Source organism: Symphodus melops, assembly GCF_947650265.1.
Source record: "Symphodus melops genome assembly, chromosome: 7".
In the NCBI taxonomy this organism is placed as follows: Eukaryota; Metazoa; Chordata; class Actinopteri; order Labriformes; family Labridae; genus Symphodus; species Symphodus melops.
Window position 1 is genome coordinate 6,390,577 of NC_136697.1, and position 14,065 is coordinate 6,404,641.

Sequence of the window (14,065 nt, forward strand, 5' to 3'; positions counted from 1 at the left end):
TAGCTTTATCTAACTGATCCATTGTTGATAGAGATGGAGCCTAAAGTACTTATTTTCAATCTGGGCAGTAAAAGGAAAGCTGTTAAAGATCTTACTGTTGCATCAGGGCACTGCAGGGTACAGGTGGTGTCATAGTACAGGCCGTTGGTGCAGGTGTACATGCCCTGGAACACGTCAGGTAGGGCTGGACAAGATATAGGCTCACAAGTCGTCTGCTTCCATTGTCCCTCCTCCAGGCAATCCAGCTTAAAGTACTTTCTAGAGACAAAGACAGGCAACATGTCGTCTCAGTGAAACATAACTCAAGACATTACCAGAGTTTAAAACCAGCTGAGAAAACGAGAACTTTTTAGCACCGTGAACAAAAACGTGTAAGCCTATTATACGGTTTGTTTAGTTAAAATCCAGTGCTCGGACATTGTTTTCATTGCTCTATACATCGTGTAATCAGTTTTTTTTTTCCATTAAACTATGACTTTTTGATCCACTAGATGTCTCCCTTGAGCATCAGCGTAAAACCAAAACATACTGCTGTTTGGCGACACCTCCGCTTTTCTGAAGCCTCCGCTCTCCTCCAGCGAAATACCTCCAATTGCATTTTCACAAAGGAATTTACTGCAAGTCAGGAAAAAAAATGTATTTAGCCTGCAATGTTTTGTTAGCATGCTAATGTTAGCGCTGGGATGTAGTCTAATCTAGTCTCTAGTCCTTTACTACAACAGTTTCTATACAAAAGGAGAGGCGTCGTGAATCGTCCTGAGTTTCCTGAATTTCCCTCGGGATCAATAAAGTATCTATCTATCTATCTATCTATCTATCATCTATCTATCTATCTATCTATCTATCTATCTATCTATCTATCTATCTATCTATCTATCTATCTATCTATCTATCTATCTATCTATCTATCTATCTATCTATCTATCTATCTATCTATCTATCTATCTATCTATCTATCCCATCTATGTAAGCATCATGTTAACACGACTCTGACAACATCACAGCCAGCGGGACTCGCACAACTGCTTTGTGTTTTTGCATCAAATGTTGCACATTCTTCCTTCAAGAGGATGATTCACTCATTTTCAAGACAAAAGGTATGATAGAAACTAAATAATCTAAACATTTAGGTTGTCTGAAACCCTGTAGTTTGCCATTTATCAGCCACACAGAGCACCAAATTGAACTTCACTTTAAAAACAAAGGTGTATATTGGGTTTTATTACAAACTCCCTCACTTGCACCCTATAGTCTACCCTTGCTCACCTTCCCTATTAGTCTATTTTTTCTTTAACACAAAACACACTGGGAACAGAGGACTGCTTGCTCTACAGTAAAAACAAAAAAAAAACAAAAAAAAGCCCTCTGATGCAGTGTATGTTGTATAAATGCATCAGTGTGTGTAACAATCTAAATTTATATGGGTACATGTGTCAAAGGTAAGAGTAAAGAGCCTGTTTAAAGCTCTTTAATAGCTACTGCTGTTCACTTTCACATGCTGGACTGATAAAGCGTCCGGGGTTATTAACATGTTTACCCAAAAGTTTCAGAAAGCGAAACTCATAAAGATACTCAGCTGCAAACAGATTTTAGCATTAAAGAGTTTCTCCCTGTATCCAATGGAAAAATAATGCAATCAATTGGTATTATGTATTTTAAAGGACTTAGAGATGCTAAACGTCCACTTGTTTGATAACAATAAGGAAAATAAAGTATAGCTGTACGTATGTTTGTGTGAATTTACACAATTCATTCAAAAGCTCAGTAACTCTACAGATGTATGAGAGCGAGCTCCATGTCAGCTACTGAAGAGGTTGTTTCTCCTCCTGTTAGAAAGCCCACTGCTCCTTCACAGGATGTAAACTGTGCTCAGTAATGAGCAGTTACCAAATAAATGTAATTGGCAATGTAACGACAGGGCGCAGTAACCAGGAACACATATTTTATTGGACTCTAATGTAAGCTCCTCTAAAACAGAGTATCGTTTTACAACACAAACACATAAATGCCTCCTTTAGCTGTAGCCATTGATTATTTAGAAAAGCCCTGGGGGTCTGGGTGTTCATGGCATGACTTGTTATACTGTTTCATAAAATATCAACATCAAAAATCATTATTTTAGGCAGTGCATAATGGGCTTCTTGCAAACAAACTGAAAGAATTTCCTCTGTGAAGGATGGGGGGTTATAAGGGGTCAATCTGGACAGAGATTCCAGTATGTATATAATGTGATCTTTCCCCTGTCTTGGGTTGTATTATTTAATAATAGACTCGGCTTGATTGCAATTTCATGTTCATCACAATGTTAGCATTCGCTGTTAACACATTGCAAAAATACTTGCGGATTTATTCTAAGTTCAGGAGGATTTTCCACACACAGGCATTGAGAAAAACATGAAGAACAGCAGATAAAGTTTAAAACTGTTAGTTTCAGCTAATATGTTTTAATGATTGTTTATTTATCCAATTTAACATGTCTTTTTCAACATGTTGCATATTTACCTCTTAAACCTTTATTGTGTGTCTACCAAGCTACCAGCCGGCCTGTAACACTTACCTTAGTGTCTTCTTTTTGATGCTCCCTGTGACGTAGAAGCCTGGGTTGCATTTGTAACGGCAGACAGAGCCCACGTCCTGCCCTGAGGCCAGACAGTCTGCTGATAGCAGCTTGGCGTTGGGGATGTTTGGAGCCTCGGAACACTCTATCTTGCAGTAAGCCTCTGGAAAAGACCACAGACCATCCTCCAAACACACCAACCTGTCACTGTCACCTGTTGCAGGAGACATAGAGGACAGTATTTTTGAAAAAGATTTCAAAGTATAGTTGAGAGGAATAAGTATGTATGTAAGCTTACAGGAGCCAGATAGATAGATAGATGATAGATGACAGACAGACAGACAGACAGACAGACAGACAGACAGACAGACAGACAGACAGACAGACAGACAGACAGACAGACAGACAGACAGACAGACAGACAGACAGACAGACAGACAGACAGACAGACAGACAGACAGACAGACAGACAGACACTTTATTGATCCCGAGGGAAATTCAAGGCATCCAGTAGCAGTATACAGACAGGCAGGGCACAAGACATTAGTTACAATGTATGTACATATCTACATTTAATACCGAGCATTTATAAAGGGTACTGCAGTCCAAATTTAAAACATATGCGAGTGCTGTCTCCCTCTCGGGTCGATGTGCACGCAGGTTGCCATGTGGTTCACGCTGAAGCTTCAGTGTTTAGCCAGCTCTGCGTCTGTCTTGGAACCTTTCTTCATTTGACCCAGAAAAAAAAAGCGAACTTGCCTGCTTCCATCGCAGAAACACATGCTGGTTTGCTGTTTGACTAAAGCATGGTTTCCACCAACCAGCAACGTCTTGAAAAATGAAGCCGATGCTAAAGTGCAAATTCCTGCACTTCTTCACGTCTGCTTGAGGCTGGCTCCAGGAGCCCCGAAAGTCACAGACACACCACCCATTTTAAAGTGGAAGTTAACAGCTTGGTACAAAATAACAAAATGTGTCTCTTTAGTTATGTTCACGCGGGTACATTTTAATTAAACTGCTCTGCTCTTTTGATTTTATGAACAATTCTTTTTATCCATAGGAGCATAGCTGACCTGATTGACAGATGAAGGAAATTTAATATTTACAAATGATGGTTCCACCAAGCAGTCCAGTTTGGTTCTGCACAGTTTGGTACAGTTCACGGTAAACTCTGATCTTGCTTGCGTTTGCTCTGCCCTGACTTGGTCGGGGGAGTTTAAGCTGGATGGTGGGGACTGCATTAATTATGTAAATGCATGACATCGCAAAAAAAAAAAAATCAGGCCCAAAGGGCTTAAGTAGAGCGACATCATGGATTCATCGACCTGTACACATTCAGCTTTGGTTGCTTTGCTTTCTTGCACAGTTGCGAGGAGAAGGAGACTATAACTTCAGTGTGGCTCAAAGGCAGTATTTGCTCTGTTTGTATGGCCCTATGTGGAGCGTGAGTTTGTATGTGTGGGGAACCAAAACACTGTTAAACGTTCACAAGTTTTATTGTGTCTATAAAATGTAATAAATCTTTAACATGGCAACACTTTTTTTTAAAGCTATTCAAACATCGCACTGGTTGTGTGATTGTCTAAATCCTTTACAGCTGTCCTGGAGAATATGTATTCTATCTAGCACACAGGGCTTTCACTGCGGAGCGGCCTCCAAACATATTTCACTAAAGCCACAAATACAAATATTTCTGCACAATCTGTACTTAGGATCATGAGTACATGGATCCTGCTGATGAGTCTTTATGAACATTTGATTCACCGTGGCTTTTCAACCACGATCACAAGTGTATTGACATCATGTTTTCTTGTTATAATCACTTCAAGACGCATTCTGCAGTTCTTGTATTTCCAAGATCCATTAATACTTAGCAAAGAACTAAGTAGCATTTGACAAGACTAGAGAAGAATGAATAGTCTGGACAAGAAAACGTCAGTGACTTACCCTGTAGTATAGCTGGGGCTCCGCAGGTGAAGGAGCACTGTTTGCCAAAGCTGGTTCCCCAGGGGCAACTAAATATGGCGTGGTAGACGTGAGACTGATCAGGCAAGCCGCAGTCTACAGGCTGACAGCTAACCACACGATCCCATGATCCGTGGTAACACTCCAGACGCGCTTCTCTCTGAAAGGCCGAACAGAATAAGTCTCACAGGGACATTTAGGGAGATTTAGATGTGTCCTCTTACATGTGTTTATAAAAAGCGAGGGATGTGCCCCTCCCCCCCCCCCCCCCCACCACCACACACATCCACACATTGTGCTCCTTTTATTTCCCTTAAATGCTGGTAATCAAAAAAACCTCTGTCTCTGTTCAGATTGAAGGCTGGATCCCCAGCTCCTGCAGCAACATGTCCAATGTGCCCTTGGGCAAGACAATGAACCCCAAGTTCCTCCCGCTGCTTTGTCGCTGGCGTATGAATGTGAATGAATCAATGACTTACTACTGATGGACCCTTAGCAGTAAAATGTAACATAAATATAAAAGCCTCTGCCATCAGTGTGAGAATGGGTTGGTGTGTCAGGATTACAAATGTGCATAACCACAACAGCCACAATGATTTTGACCAGGATCATATCAATATATGATTATTGGTGTGTAATCATGGTCCGTTTAAAACCCCTTGTCCTCAATTACACAGCAAACTGTATCCTGGGCTCCAGGGTGGTGGATCGTCTTGTGAGGTGCTTGCAAATTCCCAGCCAAAGAACATGTACTGTTTTTCCCCCTTAGGTTAATGAAGTATTTCTGATTCTGTAATCGAAGCATTGTGTCACACCCATGAGATTTTACTTGTACCCATACGTTTCCTTAATGTCTGTCAGAGTTCAACATCTGTGGGTTCTCCTTTGCCATGCAGGATAATCTGTCCCACGGAGTGCACTGTTTGCTTATCTCACCATTCATGAGAAATGGAGCTGAGTTGGTTTCTAGTTTTTCATTGTAAAGCAGGTTGAGACGGTGAATGTACAAATATTTAAGTATTCTTGTGGAATTTGGAAATCCTGCATTCCCTTTTACTTAAAGTTGGACTTACTTTCACCTTGTATGTAAAAAGCTTAGGATTTAATGTATTAATTTGAATTTTCAAGTTAACTGGATGAGAACCTGACATTCACAGGACATTGTGTGGTGTTATTCTCTCAGTATCGAGTACCTGGTGGGGTGGGGTTGCCCTGCCGTTGACGACAGCGATGCTGAAGCCACGGTGACACAGAACAGAGCAGTCCGAGGCCTCTCCTCCTCCTGTACACCTACAGAGACACACTGATATATAGATAGAGCTTTTGCTTGTTGTTTCAGCACTCTGATTGGTCAGATTTTCCTTTTCAAAGGCCTACCTGACAGAGGCGTGGTCTAACTGTGGGGGGCTGCAGTTGTCCATCTGACACGGCTGCCGCAAACAGCTAGGGAGGGAAGAAAAGAGGATGAGAGAGAACGACAGCCACAATCGACCATGTTGGTCCGACGAAAACTGTCATTGTCACTGGCCCGGTTGCAAATATTTAGAGGATATTTCAGACCCCTGGCTCCTAGACACTGAAGGAGTCCAGAGGTAGAGACAAGAAAGTCAAGCAGCAGCGGGACAAATGCTAACGTTAGCCAACATCACTAGCATCATTAGACTTTCTATTGTTCAAGAGTAATCCTCACACACCTTCCTGTGTTTCTGTCCTTATTCTTTCACAGAGGCTGACATTTTTAAAATAATTACATCAAAATATGATTCAAATATTTCGTGTTTTTTAGTGTTTTAACTAAGATAAAACCTTCACATGATCAGGTTCGATGTGAAGTCACAGTGACCTTGACCTAATCGGACTAATAAGTCATCTGTGGGTCCAAGTAAATGTGTCAACTATTTCAATTTTTTTTATCAGAATGGAGATGATATGCAGAGAGCGTTTTCCGTCACGTTTGTGGCAGTAAAGTTTCTGTTTGGGTTCAAAGCTGTCATCACGTTGAACTTTTCGTCCCGTGGCCGGCACTGATATGAAACAGACAAATGTCATACAAACTAAAAGGGCTATGATGGTTTGATATATTGTTTTATTTATTCTCCACAGTGAGTTGTATCCTGTTAGTGGGAAGAACATATTTAGCTTGGGAGATACTTTTTTCCTTTTTTCAAGGAAGACTGACAGAGGAGGTGATTTTCTTGAAGCAACACAGGGATGACTGTGCTTCTTTTTTTTGGAATAAATGCTTATACCTCACAAACAATTATTGTGATCCTAGAATAATGATAACATGTAGGCTGACGTTCAAAGGTTTTCTGTTCCGGTGTTAAAGATTTTGGATTGTATGAAACAGTAACTCACATGTTGTGTTTGAAAGTAGGCAGGTGTGCTTTGTGTATGTTGGTGTGAAAGCATGCATGCGTGTGTGTGTGTGTGTGTGTGTGTGTGTGTGTTCAGTAGGTAGTTGTGGGAGAGCCCACCCTGTGATGCGCACCCGGTCAGGGCGAAGGTGCTGAAGTGGCAGGAGGTCCTCAGGGCCACGCCTCCCACCGCCACAGAGGGGGAGGAGAAAAGAATAAAGACAGATGTGGTGACGTAGAAGGGTTTAGAGAGGTCATGGGTCACATTCACAACCAGCGGGTTCCGTTGACAGGAGAGGTCATGTGTACCTGAGTGAAGGAAAGGATTTTATTGTCTGTCTTCGTCATATAGAATTTGATGACTGTGCAAAAACAGACACATCACATCTATGAGTACCTAGCGAGTGGTTCTTGCCGGTGGTATCAGACAGGAAGATAGTGGCTGTCCTTCGACACTGCTCTCCAGACCAGGACCCATCTGAAGTCAGATACACGATCACTGAGGCTGCAACTCCAGGATGGACAAATCCCACCTGGATAGAAGAGACAGTGGAGTCGAAGAAGCAGTGAGTCACATTTTTGGACAAAGTCCAGAGAAGTACTGAAAAAGCTCGAGTGTATGGATAACATTGTGGCCTGGACTGTAAAAATGAATCATTATCTTTGGATTCAATGGTGGGGGGCCTGGGCTGATCCCAGCTGTTATAAGTGAAGAGGCAGCGTGTACACACTACAGGTCACCAAAGCTCCGTTTCCACCGAGCGGTCCGGATCGGTCCGGATCGGTTCGTCGCAGTACGGTTTGCTGCGTTTCCATACACTAATCCAAGGAAAGATTCCCAAATAACTGTACCGTCCCACTTTTTGGGACCCTTCCGTTGGGGTGCCAAGAATATCGAGCCGACCCGAAATGGTGGCGCTAAACACTGCAGTCCACTGATTGGTTGAAAGAATCATCACTTCCCGTGTGGCAAACAAAACTCTGCCGTCTTTAAACCATTGACTGTAAACACACAGCTGATTGTTTATGTCGTGGCACACAGCCTTCTCTGAAACAAAGCTTGATTGAGTTTTTGTAATACAGAGTCACATGTCAGTGACAGAGGAGATTAACTGCTGGATGTCTTCCAGCATTGGTTTTGTTTGTGTAGCATTTTTTTCCTTTGTTGAATTTATTTGTTAGCGGTTAGCTGTTAGCAGTTAGCTGCTATTTGCATAGCGTCATATGATATCGTCATCCGGCTTACACACCGCCTACCAAATAGGACACGGGTGGCTATGGAAACACAAACGGGATCAGGCTTAATCGAACCAAACCGTACAAAACTGTGCCAGTCCGTACCGGTCCGTACCAGTCTGCTGTGTCTGACATTAAAGTCATTGATTTCACCACATTCTGCTTATTTGCTGGGAATTTTCTCTGAAAACATCTGTTGCTTTCTCCGATTGGCTCGCCCAACTTCATCGGAACATGGGGGACAGTGAGGGGAAATGGCAGAGAGAGTTGCCATTTTGGTAAATGGTAAATGGACTTGTGGTGTACAGTTCTTCTCGAGTCTTCTGACTACTCAATGTGCACCAAAGGCCACACCAACGCATTCACACATTCTGGTGTTGTCAACTCTGCCCAGGTGAAGCTTCTGATTGCACAACGAGGCGTTAAGGAGTTGGGACGGCTGTGCCTCTCAGTCAAGGATCGTTTGTTGTTGTGTTTTGTTATATTAGTTTCTCAGTTGATCTTTGTTATCATTTAGTTTGAGGTAAGGTATAGAGTGTGTTTTAATGGGTCCGTTTGTGGGTTTGTTGTTCACCCCATAGTGCCGCCTCATGGTGGGGCCTAACAGGCTGCTTCACTCTAAATATGCACTACCAGAGAGAATCCATGCATGCAACAATCATGAACATGCACTGTTCAGCCTTTCTGTTTGGAGATTACCAACCAGGGATATAAACCTTTATCCTGGGAGAGGACACTGCTCACCACTGAACCACCATGCAGCCCATTAAATCGCATGGCACTTGTTGTGCTGATCCAAACTGTATGGTTGGCCATCTTGAAAACTCCTTTGAGTTCTTCTTGTTTGTCTTTGCCCCCTGTGTTGACTTGGTCAGATGCCGGCATTGTGCTGGATGAGGAATAATACTGTGTGGGAAGCTCTGTGGTAGAGTTTCCCACAGCTCCTACAGCAGTCCGACATGTGGTCGGTCGTAAAACATATACAATACATGTATAAGATTATAATCTTCCAAACAGAGACGTAAACGTTTTAGAGAAAAACAAACCTGTAGGTGTGTCATTGTGTCCAGGGTAATTGGTTATACTAAAGATTGAGCTGTTACAGGTGCATGCTGTAACATATTCCAAGATGATCCTGGCCTCAGTTTTGTGTGACGCCATTTAAACTTTTCACATCCACTCGACAAGCCTGCAGACTGTGAATGTTTCAAATTAAAAATACAGATTTTGGATGGAGTATCACTTAAAGACATTTTAAAGGCATTCACCAACATGATTGAGTACTTCCAACTGGAGGAGATGAGCTGATAAATGAGAAGGATGTCTTTTTAAAGAGCCAGCAGACATGGATATGATTGAATGGCTGAGGAAGACTTTTCAATGCGCGGGGAGATATTTCAGGTGAGACAGAAAGGACTCTGCAAGGTAAAAAAAAAAAAAGGGGAGGGGGGGGGGGTGTCATGGAGAGCTGGCAGACACTTGTGTTATCATGAAGGTTTGTCAGGCGGTGAAAGAGTCCTCAAGAATGACGCCATCATTAGGAGTGACTGGAGCGATAAAGACAGCATCCATAAAGGAAGCAGGGGATGGAAAGATGAGTCATTCAAAGAGAAGTGGAAATGATGAGACAGACAAGAGTGTGTGCAGGGAAGGAGACAAGACGGGCTTATGACTGCAGAGGTCTTTTTTCAGGTATCATACGAATCAGCAGAGTCCGGGCCTGCGGGCCTGATGGTGGGATCTGTGGCTGCGGAAAGATGAAATAATACAAAACGGCTACATATGAGAACCAGGCGCAGGTGTGTCATGGAAATCCAGAAGTGAACACAATGAACCAGGACATCTTTGTGAAGCTCTGCTGCCTGGAGATTCTCTGAGCGCTTTAGATTCGTGGGCCCATTAATCCTGAGGATGTTTGTAACCGAAGCATCTGTGAGATACCTCGCCATCGTTGACAACAAAGACAAACATCAGTCATCGCAAACGTTCCTTTTAATCACATAGTAACTGAGAAAAATGTCTGAGAATTGTTTTAAAAGGCTTCAGAACATGGTTGGTGATTACGTGTTTGCTGCTCTGCGAAAAATATAATTCTAGGTTATGTTTCCATGATGACTGAGAGATTTATTTACGAGGAGAGTCTTATTAGTCCTTCAGATGTCAGTGTTTTCACAACTTATGAACTCTTTTGAGTATTGAGTATGAATGATGAGTCAATTATATCATACTTGGTCTTTCTGTCACTATTTTTAAACCTGCTTATTATCATAACTAAATGATTTCTATGAATAGTAAGCACAGAGTCAAAAATATCCCAAACTGTGTTACAAATAAGTAGACGGTTAGTCATGACCTGGTAATCATCTACAGATCATTAGCATCCGAAATTCACAGTTCACCCAGAAAATGTGTAATTAGGGTAACCAGTGCGTTGTATGAATCATGTAATTGTTAAAAATGTGGAAATTATTCGTCTGTGTGTGTGTGTGTGTGTGTGTGTGTGTGTGTGTGTGTGTGTGTGTGTGTGTGTGTGTGTGGAGGTTTGAGTCAACTTTTTGTTACAGGCCCCAAAAATTGCACGTTAAATGACAAGTAAAAAAAACTGGAAACTATTGAAGTCAGAGACGATCAGATCAGTCAATCAGTGGCGTGTGAAAACATTAAAGTGCTCGTACATATGTAGCGTTCCATTGACCTTGAAGCTCGGATCTCATCGTTGGGAAAGACGTCACACCTGAGTTAACGTCGTCCCAGTTGCAAGCCGTGTTTCATGTGTCTTTTTATTCTAGTTCTCAACGTCCTCGACAGCAACAGCTCAAACTACACACTCATCACACACCCCTGCTCTCAGGCAGCGTTTCAAGGCCGATGTTGTGTGCGTACGTGCATGTATGACGAGCTGCAGCAGCTCAGCTTGTAGGGACTTGGGCTGGGAACCGTGTGGACTGAGAAACATTAGAAATAGAACAATAAATGATGGAGGAGGGATTATATTTTTGCTAACCTTCTTGAGCCCCTCATGCAGCTGAGCCCCAGAAAGCTTTTCCTTCTTTCCTCCCTTTTGAACCTCCTTGACTGTATATCCTCATGGACGTTCATCCTACATGTACTTTCGTTTAACCGGAAAAGGCCAGAATATCTGTGTGACGCTCTGTGACATTCTGTGACTTTCACAACCAGAGTGCAGCAATGATAGGCTCGAAAAGCCACAGTGTTGACGACATCCCCCATTTAACTTACAGATAAAACAGGTTCAGACTCTTGTCATTTTGAAGCACACGCTTACAATAATGAAAACTCCATGACTCGTGGTTGTAACCTTTTCTCACACAGTTTTTTGACCAACTCTGCTGATCTGGTGATCACAGTGCAGCAGAAGCCACATTTGTAAACAAAGCTATTGATCACAGCATTTTATGCCGTTTATGGTATCAAATTATAAAGAAACGTCTTCGAAAAAATGACTTCAACGACAAATGGCAAATGATAACTATTATGATGATACCGAAAAATGGATCTGACGTACATTAGGATTTTCTATTTTGACCTGCGTTCCATCTGTTTATGACCTTTACCATAACCAGGCAGCAGGGAGAGCTCATGGTCACGCACCTTCAGCCAGATTGAATGTTCCAGGTTGTTGCTTGTGTCCGGCGGGGCCGTGCAGGGGAACCAGGCCTTGGTGAGCTTGTGGTCAGTCACCTCGAGGTGCTGATACCTGCAGAGCTTTGCACAGAAGAAGAGGAAATACACGATGCTTAGTCACATAATAATATTCATAGAGTACATTTCATACCACATACGTAGATTAGTGATTATTATGTAGCCATACATGTATAACACGTGTAGATGTTTACATATCTAAACACGTTAAATAGGCCACTATGTACCCATGTAGATACATATATACATATGTAGGTGTATTACTTTAAATATTTGTTATAATAGTTAATATTTTACATTGTCAAATCAAATATCCAATAAATCATATCACAACCCATCAGGCCTGCATATACATGTTGAGCATACATTGTAGTACTTTATATTCATTCCACTGGTTATATTGGCTCTTGATCAAATATTGGCCTCTGTGGTTTATTCCACTCTTTGTTGGAAGTGTTGGTATCATGGAGGAACCCCGACTGGGTGAGTGGAGCTGTCCTGCTCACCATGAAGGGGCTCCACCATGATATCAACTGTCTCACTATCCATTATCCAACACGACCACTTCAGAAATCAAAGATATAGATTTGGAAATGATTTTTGTTGACTTTGAAATGAATGAGTTAAAGCAGGGTCTACAGCCAGGGAGAACTCTGTAGCCTTCATATACTGAGCTGACTGAGCAGTTTTCACTCTCGATAAACGGCTGGGAGATATGAGCTCACATTCAGGACCTGAAACTAACTCCAGGTCTTTTTTTATTCCACCTGCAGTCAGACTGTTTAACAGCACCTCATGATTAACGCTGAAAAATGAACAATTATTAGGTTTTTTTTTGCTCTCATAGTTAACATGGTCTCTACTGTAAATATGCTCCACTGTTCAAGCTGCCATATTGTTTCTAATGAGAGAGTGATCATATCTGATGACCTGTGTTGTGATTATTTATTAAATATTTCAAACTGAAATCAAAACGTAGCATGAAAACAACACATTTTAGTTTGAAAGTAGAAATAAACTTCTCTGAAACTTTAGAAAATAAACAACCTGCATTTCTTGCTAACAGTTTTTCTGCAGTGTTTACGTTTGACTCCTTTCTGTCCGCTGACGTCTTCCCAAAAGACAAAATGTGTCCAAATGACGCTCACTGCTTCCCTGTCAAAGAGTGGACGTGCCGCCACGTGACTCTGCTCTACAAAGAAGTGAGACCAGGTGAACTGAAGCACTTGAATCAGCTCAGTATGCCGTCTCACACAACGTACCATTTCAGTTTTATCCATCTTTTCTGTCATAATCTGAAGCATCCTCTGTCCTCCACCATTATTATCCTGTTTTTTCACCTTTTCCTTAAGTAAACAGACTGATGTCAAAGCATCCGTCTCCTTCTGGAAAATTGATAAGATTACAGCAACAGTAATCCCACAGAGCTGTGATGAGAGTTGCATCCATAGCAAGTATTTAACAGGGTCGTGGACTAAATAATCTGAGTAACAGATCGCAGTACCAAATTCTTCTTTTTCTCTTGAGAAGAGTGGAGATTCTCTGGCAGCGTAGGCAGCTGAAATGCCATGCAGACCTTATTCATGACACTTTGATTTCTTCAATTTATTACCCCTTCCCTTTGTACAGACGCTGCGTAGTGAAAAAACTTCGCAGGAGGCTCGCCAGCTGTGAAATGCTGGAACTGGCATGGAGGAAGGAGCTTCATTGAATGCGGCAAGGTGCTGATGTGAACACATTTTTATAAACTGTGACATAATTTAGAAGCACTAATGGATGGCTGTAGCTGACATTTTATGGGAATGTCAGAGCTAAAAAAGAAATTATTCACAGTTTAAGTTGTAAAAGAAAGAACAAGCTATGCTCTCGTAAAAAACTCGTGCCAAATGATCACCAACGTTGTTCGCAGAAGCCCGTTTTTTTTTTTTTCTTCAGGTCTGACCTTTATAATCTCTGCTTCGCTGTGTCACCTCGACCTGAAGGGCTTTGAAATCTCTTAACACCTTTTCCATGGATTTGTCTTGAGTGAAAACATGCCTCTCCTGTTTAGAAGAGACGGTATTTGACTCAATAAATATATCAGAGGGTAATATAAAGTAGCAAGACGAGGAAACATAGCCGGGGCTGGTGCAAGGGAAAGAAAATAGTATTCCTCTGACTACTTAAAATGCTTTTACAACTCACACACCACCGACGAAGCAACTTGGGATGAAGTGTCGTGCCCACACATGGGCGGCTGCAGGAGCTGGGGATCGAACGCTCGAACATCCGCTGAGGAGTGCACCGA

The 14,065-nt window shown here is 42.0% G+C and overlaps 1 protein-coding gene across 1 annotated transcript in view; it reads right to left on the bottom strand.

Annotated features, from left to right (window-relative positions):
* Positions 1 to 14,065, bottom strand: part of pappa2 (pappalysin 2) — an 83,661-nt gene that overhangs the window by 25,607 nt on the left and 43,989 nt on the right. Inside the window, exons 15-22 of the mRNA XM_079347773.1 lie at positions 11,728 to 11,841; positions 7,277 to 7,412; positions 7,014 to 7,188; positions 5,900 to 5,965; positions 5,716 to 5,812; positions 4,505 to 4,682; positions 2,558 to 2,771; positions 96 to 258 (exon numbers count right to left, since the gene is read on the bottom strand). Coding sequence (XP_079203899.1) covers positions 96 to 258; positions 2,558 to 2,771; positions 4,505 to 4,682; positions 5,716 to 5,812; positions 5,900 to 5,965; positions 7,014 to 7,188; positions 7,277 to 7,412; positions 11,728 to 11,841 — 1,143 coding nt within the window. The remainder of the gene's footprint in view (positions 1 to 95; positions 259 to 2,557; positions 2,772 to 4,504; positions 4,683 to 5,715; positions 5,813 to 5,899; positions 5,966 to 7,013; positions 7,189 to 7,276; positions 7,413 to 11,727; positions 11,842 to 14,065) is intronic.